Source organism: Jaculus jaculus, chromosome 9, assembly GCF_020740685.1.
Source record: "Jaculus jaculus isolate mJacJac1 chromosome 9, mJacJac1.mat.Y.cur, whole genome shotgun sequence".
Classification (NCBI taxonomy): Eukaryota; Metazoa; Chordata; class Mammalia; order Rodentia; family Dipodidae; genus Jaculus; species Jaculus jaculus.
The window spans coordinates 89298657-89316765 of record NC_059110.1 but is presented as its reverse complement, the minus strand read 5'-3'; the positions used below and the strand labels follow the sequence as shown (position 1 = coordinate 89316765).

Sequence of the window (18109 nt, the reverse complement as noted above, 5' to 3'; positions counted from 1 at the left end):
CCTTGCCTGTGAAGCCTAAGGACTCCGGTTCGAGGTTTGATTCCCCAGACCCATGTTCACCAGATGCACAAGGGGGCACATGCATCTGGTGCCCTGCTGTGCCCATTCTCCCCCCCCTCCCCTGTCGCTCTCAAATAAATAAGTAAAAAAAAAAAAATAAAATAAAATTTTAAAAATTTAAAAACTAGGCTGCATGAGAAGTCACCAGTGGAGATAAACAACAATGGACACTGTAAGCCTTAAGACAGGCCAGACAGGCCAAATGATAACAGGTGCAATAGTGGCATGTCTGTTATGGAGGAAAACAACTGCTCTCTAATTGGACTGGAGGCCTGCTCCATGGGAGAATACATGCTTGATACTGAAAACCTGTAACAGGGGAACTCATGAGCCCTAGGGGTGTAATGTCTGCTGCTGTCTGGCTAAATGCATACACTATGCTCACCACATTGCCTGGTAAGCACTTTCCCTAATATTCATACCCATGTATTAGTGCTACTCTCACTTTTGGTTACAGAAGCTTCTCTTCAAATGGCAGTGACCTTGGGATGACTCAAAAGGTGCCACAGTGCTGAGAAAAAGTGACAGAAGAGTGCTCATCACTGAAACATATCTATTACACCTTCCAAGCCTCAGGGTCCATTGCAGAAGAGGTTGCAGAAAGAATGTAAGAGTCAAAGTAAAGGTAGGGTTCTTTACAGTGTGCTTTTTCAGACACAAAATGGCCTGGATATTTATGACCTGGCAGTGCCTGGCATTACCTACACAAGACTATTATAATAGGAGGAAAAGATGATAACATCAAAATAAAAGAGAATGAATTTTAAAAAAAATTATAAAAGCCAGGTGTGGTGGCGCACGCCTTTAATCCCAGCACTCGGGAGGCAGAGGTAGAAGGATCGCCAAGAGTTCAAGGCCACCCTGAGAATACATAGTGAATTCTAAGTCAGCCTGAGCTAGAGTGAGACCCTACCTTAGAAAACCAAAATAAATAAATAAATAAAATAAAAGAGAATGATTTAGAGTAAAGGGGATATGATGGAGAGTGGAATTGTGAGGGGAAAGTAAGGGGGGAGGGAATTATCATGGTTTATTGTTTAATTATGGAAGTTGTCAATAATAAAAATAAAGAGCAGGGCATGGTGGTACATGCCTGTAATCCCAGCACTTGGGAGGCAGAGGTAGGAGGATTGCTGTGAGTTTGAGGCCACCCTGAGACTACAGAGTGAATTTCAGATCACCCTGGGCTAGAGTGAGACCCTGCCTCAAAAAACAAAGTAAATAAATAAATCAATAAAATAAAGAAGCCGGGCATGGTGGCACACGCCTTTAATCCCAGCACTCGGGAGGCAGAGGTAAGAGGATTGCTGTGAGTTCCAGGCCACCCTGAGACTACACAGTGAATTCTAGGCCAGCCTGGGCTACAGCGAGATGCTACCTCGGAAAACCAAAAAATTAAAATTAAAAAATAAATAAATAAAAATAAAGGTAAAAATTCCATCTTATAAGAGAGCACACTCAGAATAACACCCAAGCATTCTCCTATTCATCATAGATAGTATTAAATCTGATTACCAGATACATTTTTAGAAGGCTGGTTAAGTTTTTTTCCTAGTATGTCATTCAAACAGGGAAGTTTCTTCTGATTTTCCTCTGATTGCTGTGAAGAGGAAGGACTTGAATCTATTACTATTACAGAATCCTAAAATAAAAACGAGAAAAAAAAAACCAACCTTAATATGGCACTCAACCTTATATACAGGAAATACATTCCATAATCCCCGTGAATGCTTAAAACCTCATATTGTTCTGATCCCTAAATATGCTAGATTATTTTTCTGTATGACAAACCCCATCACATACTGTGGCTATACCTTTTGCAGATTGAGGCATGACAAGTAAAACTAAAAAGAACTTTTTTCCTTCACAATTTCAGATAGCAGATTCCTTCTTACTGCAGAGTTTAGCAACTTCAGCATAACTTTTTAATTTGGAGGCTGGAAAGATGGCTCAGCAGTTAAGGCATTTTCAAACAAAGCTTAACAACTAGAACTTGAGCTTAATGACTGAAGTTCAATTCCCCAGCACCTATGTAAAGCCAGATGCCCACAGTAGTACTTATATCTGGAATTCATTTTTAGTGGCTAGAGGCCCTGCTATGTCCATTATCTCTCTCCCTACCAGGTGTGATGGCACACACCTTTAATCCCAGCACTCAGGAGGCAGATGTAGGAGGACTGCCATGAGGTTGAGGTCAGCCTGAGACTACATAGCGAATTCCAGGTCAGCGTGGGCAAGATCTAGACCCTACCTTGAAAAACCAAAACAGACAAAAGAAAAGAAACAAGCTGGGTATGGTGAGAGAGGTAGGAGGATCACAATACACTGGGACCAGCCTGGGATTACAGAATGAATTCTAGGTCAGCCTGGGCTAGAGTGAGACCTTACCTTAAAAATAATAACAACAATAATAATAATAATCCTGAGTGACATGAGGAAGATTCAGACTGTAATCTGTAAACAAAAGGGAGACAAACACTTTTTTTTGGGAGGTAGGGTCTTGCTCTAGCTGAGGGTGACTTGGAATTCACTATGTAGTCTCAGGCTGGTCTTGAACACACAGTGATACTTGTACCTCTGCCTCCCAAGTACTAGGAATAAAGGCATATGCCACAATGCCTGGCTCAACAAAACTTTCTTTTTTTAGAGAGAGCAAAAGAGAGAGAGAGAGAGAGAACTGGTGCACCAGGGTCTCAGCTACCACAATTGAACTCCAGATGCTTGCATCACCTAGTGGGCATGTGTGACCATGTGCTTGCCTCACTTTTGTGCATTTGGCTAACGTGGGATCTGGAGAACAGAACGTGGGTCCTTAGGCTTCATAGGCAAGCACCTTTAACTGCTAAGCCATCTCTTCAGCACTCGACAAACACTTTAAAGAGAACTGAAAACAATATTCTTTCTACCTCTTCAAGGCTGCCATACAATGAGATCTTATAGCTTTGTAATGATTTCCTTCTCCAGTATAAAAGCAAAACACTACAAAATTTACATCAACAGATAATATTAGTACTTACATCTGTCTCTGGGGATTTCTTCCTCTCGAGAAGTGTCTGATGTCTGGAGGAACGCCTTAAAGGTATCACCAGTTCGTCGGTAGCTTTTGATCTACTGATGTGTAAAGCCTTTGCTTTTTCAACCAACTGTTTTGCTTTTGATATATTTTTTGAAGTATTACTCACCTAGATAAAAATTTGGACTATTGATTTATACCACAGCATTTATTTTATTTAACAATAGGAAAAAATATATATATATAACAAAAAATTTATTTGAAATCACATTAATAACCAACCAACTGCCAAGCATGGTGATGCATACCTTTCATCTCAGCACTTGGAGGCAGAGGTAAGAGGATCACTGTGAGTTCCAGGCCACCCTGAGACTACATAGTAAACTCCAGGTCAGCCTGGGCTAGAGTAAGATGCTGCCTTGAAAAACCAAACAAACAAACAAATAAAAAAATAACCAATCCCAGTGACAGAGGTGAAGACACGAGATCCCTAAAGCAAGCTAGCCAGAGTAGTCATGTCAGTGAGCTGTAAGTTCAAGTGAGAGACCCTGCCACAGTTGGAGAGTAAAAGAAGATGCAACAGCTGGCCTCATAACACACTCACATACACACATATGAACACTCCTATGCACATGCATGTGACCATATACACATAAATAACAATAATCAACAAAGAGATTATTCAATTCTTGACTTAATTGCACATGTATGGAGTTATAGTTTGACTGTTTTGTTTGTTTGTTTATTTTAAGGTAGGGTCTCACTCTAGCCAAGGCTGACCTAGAATTCACTATGTAATCGCAGGGTGGCCTTCAACTCACAGCAATCCTCCCACTTCTGCTACCATACCTGGCAATTCAACTAGTTACTGTATACAATGGTCTGAGTAGGCATATGTCTATGATCTCAGCACTAGGGAGGCATAAGCAGGAGGACTGGGAACTTATGGTTATCCTCAGCTCTATACAAAATTTGAAGCCAGGTGTGGGAGCACACATCTGAAATCCTAGCCCTTGAAGCAGGCAGAGTAGGAGGATCCCTGTGAGTTCCAGGCCAACCTGGGACTACAGGGTGAGTTCCTGGTCATCCAAGGCTAGAAACCTTATCTTGGAAAAAAAAAGAAAACAAGAAACAATGAAAACCTAAATCTGGTTTTTCTTTCTTCCTCCCTTAAAAAAAAAAATTATTAATTTATTTGAAAGAAAGAGAGAGAAAGAAGCAGAAGGGGGAGAGAGAATGGGCACCCCAGGGCCTCTAGCCACTGCAAACAAACTACAGCTGCATACACCAGCTTGTACATCTGGCTTCTGTGGGTCCTGGGGACTCAAACCTGCATCCTTAGGCTTCACAGGCAAGTGCCTAAAACACGAAGACATATCTCCAGCCCTGTTCCTTTTTTTTTTTTGAGGTAAGATCTTACTCTAGCCCAGGGTAATCTAAAATTCACTCTATAGCACCAAGCTGGCCTAGCTACAAATGATTGGACTTCTATGTGAGTTGGAATACAACTCAGCAGCAGAGGCCAGTAAGCTAGAAAGGGGATATAAAGGAAATAGAAAGGGAGGGAGGGATGACTTAATAGGATGGTATTTTATATATGTAAGTAGAAGAACAGATTAATGGGGATAGAAAGGCCTAAGTGAGATCATGGCAAGAGACTGAGTAAAGGAAAAGTGGGGGGAGAACTAATCAAAATCTAAGAAGGGGGCTAGAGAGATGGCTTAGCGGTTAAGTGCTTGCCTGTGAAGCCAAAGGACCCTGGTTCAAGGCTCGACTCCCCAGGACCCATGTTAGCCAGATGCACAAGGGGGCGCACGCATCTGGAGTTCATTTGCAGTGGCTGGAGGCCCTGGCGCGCCCATTATCTCTCTGTCTCTCTCTCTCTCTCTCTCTCTCTCTCTCTCTCTGCCTCTTTGTCTGTCGCTCTCAAATAAATAAATAAAAATAACAACAAAAAAAAATCTAAGAAGGCAGCACACTCCTCTTGAGACTACATAGTGAATTCCAAGTCCACTTGGTCTAGAGTGAGATACTACCTCAAAAAACAAAAACAAACAAAAAACAAAGGCCACCTGGCTGGGCATAGTGGCACATGCCTTTAATTCTAGCACTTGGGAGGCAGAGGTAGGATCACCATGAGTTCAAGGCCACCCTGAGTATACAGAGTAAATTACAGGTCAGCACAGGCTGGAGAGATGATTTAGTGGTTAATGTTCTTGCCTGTGAAGCCAAAGGACCCAGGTTTGATTCTCCAGGACCCACGTAAGCCAGGTGCATAAGGTAGCACATGCATGTGGAGTTGGTTTTTGGTGGCTAGAGGCCCTGGTGTCCCCATTCTCTCTATCTGCCTCTTTCTCTCTCTCTCAATAAATAAGTAAATACAAAAAATTCCATGTCAGCCTGGGCTAGAGCCAGACCTTAACCTGAAGAGCTGGGTATGATGGCATAGCATACATCTTTAATCCCAGCACAAGGGAGGCAGAGATAGGAGGATCACCATGAGTTCAACGCCAGCCTGGGACTACAGAGTGAATGCTAGGTAAGCCTGGGCTAGAGTGAGACCCTATCTTGAAAAGACTAAAAAAAAAATCAAAAAAAAAAAAAAAAGGGATGGAGAAATGGCTTAGCACTCAAGATGTCTGCCTGCAAAGCCAAAGGACCCAGGTGTGATTCCCCAGGACCCATTCCCAATTTAGCCAACTCCACAAGGTGCCACATGTGTCTAGAGTTTGTTTGCAGTGGCTGACAGCCCTGTTGCTCCCATTCTCTCTCTCTCTCTCTCAAATAAATAAAATAAAAATTAAATTAAATTAAAAAGAAAAAGGCTGGGGATGGCTTAGCAGTTAAGTTCTTACCTACAAAGCCTAAGGACCCAGATTTAGTTTCCTAGAATCCATGCAAGCCAGATGCACATAATGGCACCCTTGTGCATCTGGCTAACGTGGGTCCTGGGGAATCAAGCCTTGAACCGGGGTCCTTAGGCTTCACAGGCAAGCGCTTAAATGCTAAGCCATCTCTCCAGCCCCCTTTTTTGGTTTTTTGAGATAGGGTCTCACTCTAGCCCAAGCTAAACTGGAATTCACTATGTGTTGTCAGTGTGGCCTTGAACTCATGGTGATTCTCCTACCTCTGCCTCCCCAGTGCTGGGATTAAAGGTGGATGCCACCACACCTGGCCTATTTATTTATTTATGAGAGAGAAAATAAATGGGTGCGCCAGGTCCTCTATCCACTGCAAACAAACTCCAGGTGCATGTGCAACCATTGCACCTGGCTTTACACGGGTGATGAGGAATCAAATCCAGGTTCTTAGGCTTTGCAGGCAAGCACCTTAACTGATGAGCCGTCTCTCCAGCCCTGCATCTTCTTTTGACTTATTACTTCCAATAGAAATGTGGTTCCTTTTTTTAATACATATTTTACTTATTTATTTTAAATACATTTATTTATATTTATTTATTTGACAGCGAAAGACAGACAGAGAGAGAAAGAGGAAGACAAATAGACAATGGGCGCACCAAGACCTCCAGCCACTGCAAACAAACTCCAGATGCATGCGCATCCTTGTGCACCTCACTTAAATGGGTCCTGGGGAACCAAGCCTCCACAGGGGTCCTTAAGCTTCACAGGCAAGCGCTCAACCGCTAAGCCATCTCTCCAGCCCTTATTTATTTATTTTAGAGAGAGAGAGTGGGCACACCAGGGCCTCTAGTCACTGCAAATTCCAGACCCATGTACCACCTTGTGTATCTGGCTTTATGTGGGAGTTGAACCTGGGTCCTTAGGCTTTGCAGGCAATCACCTCAACTGCTAAGCCACCTCTCCAGCCTATTATTTTTTTTCAAGGTAGGGTCTCACTCTAGTCCAGGCTGACCTGGAATTCACTATGTAGTGTCTATGTAGCGTCAGGGTAGCCTCCAAGTCACAGCAATCCTCCTACCTCTGCCTCCCCAGTGCTGGAATTAAAGGCGTGTACCACCACACCCAGCTTAGAGGACTTCAATATTTTAATTACCTTTCTAAGATCTCCATCTGTTGCTTCAGATTTCTTAGATCTTTTCTTCTTAGACTTTTGAGGAATACTAATTCTGGTGAATTTCATTCTGAAAACAACAAAGACAGACATTTAGAAACATTCTCATAATGTTTAAGACTCTGAGTTAAGGAAACACACTATGTTCTGGGCCCAATTTTATTTTTTTATTTGTATAGTGTAGGCAAGAAGGAAGTGAATAGAAGTACTTTCTATTCAGTCATCTCCCTGGGCCAACTTCAATGTCCCAAAGCTTAATTAACAGACCAGGAAAGTTATCCTGACCTGAACTCAACACTTTGGAATGGACCTACTATTTTTTTTCTTCTTTTTTCCAAGTTAGGGTCCACTCTAGCCCAGGCTGACCTGGAATTCACTAAGTAGCTGCAGGATGGCCTCAAACTCACAGCAATCCTCCTACCTCTGCCTCCCTAGTGCAGGGATTAAAGGTGTGTGCCACTATGTCCGGCTTTTTTTTTTTTTAAGACTTCATTTTTCCTTATTTATTTGGGAGAAATAGGCAAGGAGAGAGAGAAAGAGACAGAGAGAGGGCTGGAGAGATGGCTTAGTGGTTAAGCGCTTGCCTGTGAAGCCTAAGGACCCCGGTTTGAGACTCGATTCCCCAGGAACCACATTAGCCAGATGCACAAGGGGGCACACGCGTCTGGAGTTCGTTTGCAGAGGCTGGAGGCCCTGGTGTGCCCATTCTGTCTCTCTCTCTTTATCTGCCTCTTCCCTCTGTCTGTCACTCTCAAATAAATAAATAAAAATTTTAAAAATTAAAAAAAGAATTCCTTGAAACTACATAGGAATTTACATTTTAAATTAAAAAAAAAAAAAAAGAGACAGAAAGAGAATGGGTGCACCAGGGCTTCCAGCCACTGCAAACATACTCTAGATGCATGTGCCCTTGTGCATCTGGCTTATGTGGGTCCTGGGGAATTGAACCTGGGCCCTTTGGCTTTGCAGGCAAGTGCTTAAACACTAAGCCATTTATCCAGCTCCTGAACCTAATTTTAAAACATGAGAAAAAAAAAAATTCTTGCCAGGCATGGTGGCATATGCCTTTAATCCCAGCACTCGGGAGGCAGAGGTAGGAGGATCACCATGAGTTTAGTGACAGCCTGGGCCAGAGTGAACAATTCTTGCTCGTCAAAGTGGTAAACGACTTTAATCCCAGCACCTGGGACGCAGAGGTAGGCAGATCACTGTGAGTTTGAAGCCATGCTGGAGCTACAGAGTAAATACCAGATCACCCTAGACTACACTGAGACCCTACCTCAAAAAAAAAAAAAAAAAAATTCTCACTGGCCGTAGTAATGCACAACTTTAGTCCCAGCACCCAGGGGACAGAAGTAGGATAGGTTCCAGGTCAGCCTGGGTTAGAAGCAGACACTACCAAAAACAAAAACAAAAAAACAGGCGTGGTGGCGCATGCCTTTAATCCCAGCACTCCGCAGAGATAGGATTGCCATGAATTGGAGGCCACCCTGACTACTTAGTGAATTCCAGGTCAGCCTGGGCTAGAACGAGACCCTACCTTGAAAAAGAAAAAATCTTGGATTGAAAAGATGGTATTAGGCGCTGGCCTGCAAAGCCTATGGGCCCAGGTTCACTTTCCTAGTACCCACTTAAGCCAGATGCACATGGTGGCACATTGACTCTGGAGTTTTTTGCAGTGGCTAGAGGCCCTGTTGTACCCATTCTCTGTCTCTCTCTCTCTCTCTCAAATAGATAATTTAATAAGTGAAAATAATTCTTATAGAATTTAGGATAATTCCTTTTTTTTTTTTTTTTTTGTTGTTTTCCGAGGCAGGATCTTGCTCTAGCTCAGGCTGACCTGGATCTCACTAAGTAGTCTCAGGATGGCCTCCAGTTCATAGCGATCCTACCTCTGCTGAGTGCTGGGATTAAAGGCTTGCACCACCACACCTGGCTAGGATAATTCTTACATTAGACAGTAGTAGTATGCAAATTTCATCATATATTGGTCAGTTTATCTAATAATATAAGTTTTTTAAAATTTTTTTAATTTTTAATTTTTATTAGCATTTTCTATGATTATAAAAAAATACCCCATGGTAATTCCTTCCCTCCCCCCCACTGGTTTTTGTTTTCTTTTCTTTTTTTTTTTTTTTTTAGTTTTTATTTATTTATTTATTTGAGAGCGACAGACACAGAGAGAAAGACAGATAGAGTGAGAGAGAAAGAATGGGTGCGCCAGGGCTTCCAGCCTCTGCAAACGAACTCCAGACACGTGCGCCCCCTGTGCATCTGGCTAACGTGGGACCTGGGGAACCGAGCCTCGAACCGGGGTCCTTAGGCTTCACAGGCAAGCGCTTAACCGCTAAGCCATCTCTCCAGCCCATTGTTTTATTTTAAAGTAGGGTCTCACTGTAGCCTAGGCTGACCTGGGACTCACTTTGTAGTCCCAGACTGGCCTCAAACTCGCAGTGATCCTCCTGCCTACTGGGAGCTAGGATTAAAGGCATGCACCACCATACCTGGCTTGTTTTTTTTTTTTTTTTAATGAGAGAGAGAGAATTGGCGTGCCAGGGCCTCTAGCCATTGCAATCAAACTCCTGACACATGCACTACTTTGTACACATCTGCAACCTTGCATGCTTGTGTCACCTCATGCATCTGGCTTACATGGGACCTGGAGAGTTAAACATGAGTCCCTAGTCTTCACAAGCAAGCACCTTAACTGCTAAGCCATCTCTCCAGCCCATCTGTCATCTTTTTTAAATGAATCCACTACATTAGCCAGGTGTGGTGTACACAAGCAATCCCAGCACTTAGGAAGTTAGAGCAGAAGGATTTTCAGTCTGAAACCAACCTGGTATATGTAGTATGACCATGTCTAAAGAAATAAATCCAGCCGGGCATGGTGGCGCACGCCTTTAATCCCAGCACTCGGGAGGCAGAGGTAGGAAGATTGCTGTGAGTTCGAGGCCACACTGAGACTCCACAGTGAATTCCAGGTCAGCCTGTGCTAGAGTGAGACCCTACCTCGAAAAACCAAAAAAAAAAAAAAAAAAAGAAAGAAAGAAAGAAAGAAAGAAATCCACACATAGTGATTCAACCATATAATCCTAGCACTCAGGAGGCTAGGGCAGAAAGATTGGGCTACACAGTGAGTTCTAAGCCAACCTGGGCTTCTCTAAGAAACCAGTCTTAAAACAAACAAGTCAGGCCTAGTGACACAGGTCTGCAATCCCAGGTACTTGAAAGTCTAAGGCTAGAAGATAGCAAATTTAAGGCTTGGCTGAACTACAGAGGAAATTTAAGGCTGGGCAATCTACTAGGAACCGATTTCAAAACAAAGGGCCAGACATGGTAGCACAGACCTTTAACCTAGGCACTAAGGAGGGCAAAGTAGGAGGATCAATGTGAGTTTGAAGCTAGCCTGAGACTACATAGTGAATTCTAGGTCAGCTTGGACTAGAATGAAACCCTACCTCAAAAAACAAGGAAAAAAAAAAAAAAAAGCTGGACATGGTGCCACACACCTTTAATCCCAGCACTATGAAGGCAAAGATAGAAGAATTACTGTGAGTTCAAGGCCACCCTGACACTACATAGTGAATTCCAGGTCAGCCTGAGCTAGAGTGAGATCCTACCTAGAAAAAAAAAAAAAAAGGATGGTATAGATGTAACTCAGTGATAAAGAACTCACCTGGCTTTTGTGAACCCTAGGTTCAATCCTCAGGACCACATACACTTAAAAACTAATAATCAAGAAATAAAGAGCAGGGGCCAGGCATAGTGGCAAATGCCTTTAATCCCAGCACTCAGGAGGCGGAGGTAGGAGGATCACCGTGAATTTGAGGCCAGCCTGAGACTACATAGTGAATTCCAGGGCAGCCGGGACTAGAGTGAAACCCTACATCAGAAAAAAAAAGGGGGTGGGAATGGATCACTGTGAACTCAAGGCTAGCCTATAACTACATAGTGAGTTTCAGGTCACCCTGGGTACAGCAAGACTCTACCTCCAAAAAGGGTAAGGGGAAGCTGGGCATGGTAGTACATGCCTTTAATCCCAGCACTTGGGAGGCAGAGGTAGGAGGATCACTGTGAGTTCGAGGCCAACCTGAGACTACATAGGGAATTCCAAGGCAGCCTGGGCCACAGTGACATGCTGCCTTGAAATAAATAAATAAAAGAGGGCTGGGGAGATGGCTTAGTTGTTAAGGCACTTGTTTGCAAAGGCAAAGGACCCAGGTACAATTCCCCGGGGCCCATGTAAGCCAGATGCACAAGGGGGCACATGCATCTGGAGGTCACCTGCAGCAGCTGGAGGCCCTGGCATGCAGATTCTCTCTCTCTTCCTCTCTCAAATAACTTAATAAAAATTAGCAATAATAATAAAAGAAAAAATAAAATGACATCAGCTCTATCCTAGTATATATATATATACATATTCTCCCATGCTTGTGGCATTTTCCTTCCTAACTAGTGATGCATGTAGAAAGCTACAACATTCAAGCAAGAACAAAACATTACCGAATAGGGCTCTCCGAGTCAGAGGATACTGTTATCAATTCTGCTGTGTATAAACTATGCTTTTCCAACACACTGGATGCTTTGGGAGTAGAAGCCTTCACTGGACTGGTGTCCTGCGCACCTTTAGAATGAGCACCTCTAAGGCTGGCTGATGTAGGTGTGCTGCTACTTCTTATAGACCTCCTAGTTGATTTGGGCGTGGAAGCATTTACCAGTCTATTTTCAAGTTCAGCTCTACAATGTACAGCCTTATTTTTAATTGGTGTGCTGGTTTTTCTTGATGATTTAGTTTTGTCACAGAAAGAAGAAACTCTTAGAGGGACATCACTTGCACCACCTTCACAAAGAAGACTTTCACTGTTCAATAATGTACTGCTTTTGAAAACTTCTGATTTCTTTTGTCTTAAACTCATTCTAAGCCTATTTTGACTTGGTTTATCTTTTAAGGAACAGGCTGTATCTTTCTTTGGAGTATTTTCTTCTCTGTTTTCACCTGGAGTAGCCCTCGTAGCTAAAGTTTTCTTACCCTTTTTCTTTAGCTTTTTACTTCCTTTATCTGTGTGTGACTGTGGACTGCTATGATTTAAAGTTATTTGGATATTGGGATTTTCCAAGATTTTTTTAGAATCATCTCCTTCTTCATTTAAAGATTTGTCACTGAGGTCTTTCTGTTTATCCATAGACTTTTTACCTCCGTTTTTAAGCGCATCTGATACTGGCTGCCTAAATGCTTTCATAAACTGCTGTCTTTCTTCCAAGGTGCATTTTGGTTTTACAGCTTCAGCATTTCCAGCTTCCAACACTGCCAATTCTAATTCTTCCTCCTGTATGACAACGTTAGATTTTCTTTTCTGAACCGTCTGTTCATTTTCCGGATCAGATAGACTATTCTCCATCTCAAGTTGCTTCTGTTTCAAAAAAATTGAGGGTATTTTCCTTGTCTTTTTGGGAGGAGTGGGGTGAACTTGTGCAAGAACAGTAACTGTCTTTAGGTGCACCTGCTGAGCTATCTCTGAGTTTTCTGATTCACTTGTATATCCACTTTTGATCATGTCCACAGTGTCAGAAGATAGACAAATTGACCCTGTAGGGTCAGGTACCTCTTCTACTTTAGTTTCATTGTGACTTTTTAAAAATTCTTCATATGAGACAGTTATTGTACTGTCATTCAAATGGGCTGTTTCAGTCCCTTGATCACTAGAGTTTACATCATCTGAGGTACTCTCCATTTCATGAGTCAGGGAAGGCATGGTCTGTTTACCAGCTTTACCATCTTTTTTAGGCAGGATCACCTCCTTTGCCAAAGGTGAATTGTTTGAGAGGTCTATTACATCTTTGTGCTTCCTTTTTCTCAAGCTTTTGCAATCATTTCGTGTGGTGCCTTGTTTAGGATTTCCTTTCTTAGGATTTTTTTTGGAAGTCATAGGATTTGTCTGGTTTGTGCGATTCTGAATACTTTCTGCAAGAACGTCCATGTGTTTCTTGTGAAGAACAACAGAGGTACTGCTTTCCACAAAATCATTTAAACTATCATCACTACTAATTTCAATTGGAGATTCAGTCTCAGCTTTCATATAATTCAGTTGATGAAATAAATTAACTCTCTTCCCTGTTTTCTTGAACTCTGTATTTGAGAACACTTCCAAAGGGGTCTTACACACTTTGCTATTATCACTAAGCGATGAGGTACATGACTTGATCTTGCACTCCTTTGCTGATTGTACCTTCTCACTTGTAGGAGAAGTCTTTCTAAAATAATGCAGAATATTACTGGATTTTGGTGGAGAAAAAACCTTGTCTGTAGTCTTCCGTGTTGGTGATAAATACTTGGTAATTGTTTTGCATGAAGGGCTGTCCTCATCCTTCCTTCGCTTTTTGCATGGCTAGCAATTTAAACAAAGAAAAAAGGGACAATTATTGAAAGAAAAATAATGCAAAATGGTACCTATAAATGTAGATCTAACATCTTTTATTTATGTTACTTGAGAGAAAGAGGCAGGTAGAGAGAGAGAGACAGACAGAGAGAAAAGGCACACCATGGCCTTTAGTCACTGCAGATGAACTCCAGATGCACGTACCACTATGTGCATCTGGCTTATATGGGTACTGGGGAATCGAACACGAGTCCTTTGGCTTCACAGGCAAGTGCCTGACTGCTAAGCCATCTTTCCAGCCCACCCTCCTTTTTTTCCAAGATAAGGTCCCAATCTAGCTCAGGCTGACCTGAAATTCACTCTGTAGTCTCAGGATGGCCTCAAACTTATGGTGATCCTCCTTCCTCTGCCTCCCAAGTGCTGGGATTAAAGTGTTGTGCCACCATGCCCTTTTTTAATTAATTAATTTATTTATTTGCAAGCAGAGAAAGACAGAGAGAAGAGAAGGATAGAGAGAATGTGCATGCCAAGGCATCTGGCCACTGTAAATGAACTCCAGATGCATGTACCACCCTCTGCATCTGGCTTTATGTGGGTACTGGAGAATCAAACCTGAGTCATCAGGTTCCATAGGCAAACGCCTAAGCCACTGAGCCATCTCTCTAGCCCTTTTTTTGTAATAAGTATTATTTGTTTGATTTTTCAAGTTAGGGTCTTGCTCTAGCTCATGCTGACCTGGAACTCACTCTGTAGTTCTAGGCTGGCCTTGAACTCACAGCAATCTTCCTACATAGCTCTGTCTTCCAAGTGCACCAAACCTGGCTCTAACAACCTTTTTTTTTTTTTTTTTTTTTTTTTTTTTTTTGAGGTATTGTCTGTAGCCCAGGCTGACCTGCAATGCACTCTATAGTTCCAGGCTGGCCTTGAAGACACAGAAGTCATCCTACCTCTGCCTCTCAAGTTCACATGCCTCCAGATCTAACATTTTCTTTCTTTCTTTATTCTATTTTATTTTTTTAATAGAGCAAGAGAAAGAGAGTCAGAGAGAAGAGAGATAAGAGAATTGGCATGCCAGGGTTTCATCCACTGCAATCGAACTCCAGATGCTTGTGCCACCTAGTGAACATGAATGACCTTGCGCTTGCCTCACCTTTGTGTCTGGCTAATGTGGGATCTGGAGTGTTTAACATGGGTCTTTAGGCTTTGCAGGCAAGCGCCTTAACCACTAAGCCATGCCTCCAGCCCCAGATCTAACATTTTAAACAGATGGATTTTTTTTTTTAAAGGCACACGCCTTTAATCCCAGCACTCGGCAGGCAGAGATAGGAGGATCGCTGAGAGTTTGAGGCCACCCTGAGATTACGTAAGGAATTGCAGGTCAGCCTGGACTAAAAAGGGAAGGGCATGGAGAGATGGCTTAGCAGTTAAGGCACTTATCTACAAAGCCAAAGGACCCAGGTTTGATTCCCCAAAACTCACATAAGCATTAGGTGGTACATGTGGAGATCATTTGCAATGGCTAGAGGCCCTGACACACCAATTTTCTCCTTCCCTCTCTGCCTCTTTCTCTCTATCAAATAAGTATATATATATTTTTAAGTTTAAAAAAAGAAGCCGGTGTGGTGGCACACACCTTTAATCTCAGCACTTGGGAGGGAGAGGTAAGAGTATCACTGTGAGTTCAAGGCTACCCTGAGACTACATAGTGAATTCCAGGTTAGCCTGGGCTAGAGCAAGACCCTACCTCGGAAAACAAAACAAAACAAAACAAAAAAAGTCTAAAAAAGGGGAGGGAGCTAAAATAAATACAGCAGCCATTTACACTAAAGATACTAACTTTCACAGCATAGAGCATTTTGGTTGCTTACTGTAGTCTCCCCCCCACCTGGCTGTGTGTCTGTGTGTGTATGTGTGCTGTGTGTGTGTTTGTTACACTCTGGGGTCTGCGGCGTTCAAGCACTGTACCAACTGAGCCACATACATTCATTGAAACCGAATAAATAAAATAAGACATCAACATGTCCCAGATACTCCTAACTACACTATAGAAAGGTCTGCAGGCTTGAGAACCTTGTTTCTTTAAATACCTCGCTTGATGACATTCCAAATGGAATTCCTAGAACAGGTATTGGACTACTTGAACTTAAAAGATCCTTTTTCAACCTCAAAGTTCTAACATTACATATCACGAACCAAAAACATGACCCTGGGGATGTGTGTGACATGTCATTAGTCGAAAACAACACGCTCTATCGACATTTCAGCATCTGGGGACTGTAGGTTTTTCACCAGTCCCGACTTACTGCGAACCCACAAATCTCTCCCAATTCCACATCTGTCAGGACTTCACACAACTCACTGTGGCAACTGTCCCACACAACATGTATTGCTGTGGATCATCTTGTCCCCTCTTTCCGCTCCCAGATGCAAACAACTTCCACCCTACTCCGCAAATCCTCACCCCAACGGAGGAAGAAAGGAACGTGACAGATACCCGACCTCACCTCAATCTCGTAGTCCTTCACGGGAGGGGGAGCTGCAGCTGCCGCCATGGCCAGGACCCCCACCATGCTCCCTGCCTCCCAATATCCCAGCTCTAGGACCTTGCGAGGTTGGGCCTGGCCAGGCTGGAGGCCATAGAGGCCGCCCGCTCCAGTGCAGGCCAGCAGCTGGACCGCGGGGTCCCCTTCAGCTCCCCAAGAGCTCAAAGCCGGCAAAGGCTGGGCCCAGCCCCGCGGAGCCAAACGCCAGCAGAGGCGGTGAGAAAGCGCGGGCAGCGAGGCCCCGGCGCCCGGCCTGCAAGGGTGCAGGGTGTCCCCAAGACGGGCGCTCCAGCCTGACGGCTCGGGACCGGGACTCGAGTCGGAGAGAGCAGACAGAATGCAGATCGGATCGCGGGTCTTCGGCGGGAGTTCTTGTCAATTGGGTTTTCGCGCCGTCCGGAGAGTAGGGGGCGGGGCCTACAGCTGCTTCAGGAGGCTACGCAGACGGTGAGCCAGAAAGGACAAACTACTCTTTTGGCGAACCCGCATTGGGGCTGAACCAATCACATCTTGAAATCCTGGCGGGAGTTTCCGACTTCTGTCCTATCACTCAGTTTTGCCATTGAGAACGTAAGTTGTCTAAGGTTATCTAGTCATTTTGGAGGCAATATTAATACTTGGACTCGAGGCTAGCACCTTTTTGAGTAGTGTTAAATAGAAAATAAAGGAAAAGAAGCGATTACATTCCTACTACACAAAAATAAAACAATGTTTTGGCAAGCGTACTACCAAAGACATACGCCTACTCGGGCCCGAGATTATGCACTTAATTGGATGTACTAGAGTGATATTTTTCCCTCGTGAATTTTGTCCTCCAGAGCAACCGAAAGCCCAAAGTCAGTGTCTCGTCTCATGGGAATGGTGCCTGCGCAGTCCCCAAGGGATAGCTGGCAGGTTTTGCCTGACGAAAATTCCAGTTTTTCCTTTTCATTGCTTTAATGGATTTGTCTAGACTTTTCCAGTAGAAGTTGAAATTGCATAAATATAGAATGAATTTTGTTTGCATAGTTTTAGTTGGATGGCATGTAACAGTCCGGTTACACAAACTGATTTTAAGGACTGATGTAATTCAATCCTCTCTATGGCATTTGTGTTTCAGCATAAGAGGTAAAGAAATTAGTACTAATTACTTTTTCTTGGAAAATTGACACTAGATAAGTTTTTTAGGAGAGGAAGATAGCTTTCAGTCTTCTATCCAAAACACTGTTTTTGCTATTTGGATTTGGATAAATTGAGGGTCCTTTTGTTCAACTCATTTACATACTGGGCATATGGCACATGCCTGTAACCTCAGCATTATGAAGACAGACGCAGGAGAACCACTGCAAATTTGAGGCCAACATGGTTTACCAGCTAAGCTCCAGGCTCACCTCACCTAAGCTACAGCTTTAGAACTTGCCTCAAAATCAAACAAATTAAAAAAATTTTAAAGCCTGGGGTGGCAGTGCACGCCTTTAATCCCAGCACTCGGGAGGCAGAGGTAGGAGGATCGCCGAGAATTCAAGGCCACCCTGAGACTCCATAGTGAATTCCAGGTCAGCCTGGGCTAGAATGAGACCCTACCTCAAAAAACAAAAACAAAACAACAACAACAACAAAAAAAATAAACTAAAAAACAGCTTAATGAAGCCAGATATGGTGGTGCATTCCTTTAATCCCAGCACTAGGGAGACAGAGGTAGGAAAATCACTATGAGTTAGAGGCCACCCTGAGACTACATAGTGAATTCCAGGTCAGCCTGGGCTAAAGTGAAACCCTACCTTGAAAAACAAAACAAAACAAAACAAAAGCAGTTTAACAGTTAAGGTGCAAAGTAACCAGGTTTGATTCCGCAGGACCCACCTAAGCCAGATGGACAAGGTGTGGCGCATGCGTCTGAAATTAATTTGTAGTGGCTGAAGACCTTGGCATGCCCGTTCTCTCTCTCTCTCTGTCTCTCTCTCTCTCTCTGTCTCTCTCTCTCTTTAATAAATAAATGAATAAATGTTTTTTTTTAAATCAAATAAATTGGGTGTGGTGGCACATGCATTTAATCCCAGCACTAGGGAGGCACAGGTAGAGGATAGCCATGAGTTCAAGGC

At 43.2% G+C, this 18109-nt stretch overlaps 1 protein-coding gene and 1 non-coding gene across 2 annotated transcripts in view; both read right to left on the bottom strand.

Moving 5' to 3' along the window:
• Positions 1-16171, bottom strand: part of Atad5 (ATPase family AAA domain containing 5) — a 61868-nt gene extending 45697 nt beyond the window's left edge. The window contains exons 1-5 of the mRNA XM_045159182.1: positions 15990-16171; positions 11612-13494; positions 7088-7175; positions 3078-3242; positions 1576-1702 (exon numbers count right to left, since the gene is read on the bottom strand). Coding sequence (XP_045015117.1) covers positions 1576-1702; positions 3078-3242; positions 7088-7175; positions 11612-13494; positions 15990-16055 — 2329 coding nt within the window. The 5' untranslated portion in view covers positions 16056-16171. The remainder of the gene's footprint in view (positions 1-1575; positions 1703-3077; positions 3243-7087; positions 7176-11611; positions 13495-15989) is intronic.
• LOC123463848 lies at positions 7282-7410 on the bottom strand. The gene has a single exon (XR_006639220.1). It is a non-coding gene; the product is annotated as a small nucleolar RNA SNORA36 family (small nucleolar RNA).
• Positions 16172-18109: the final 1938 nt, after the last annotated feature.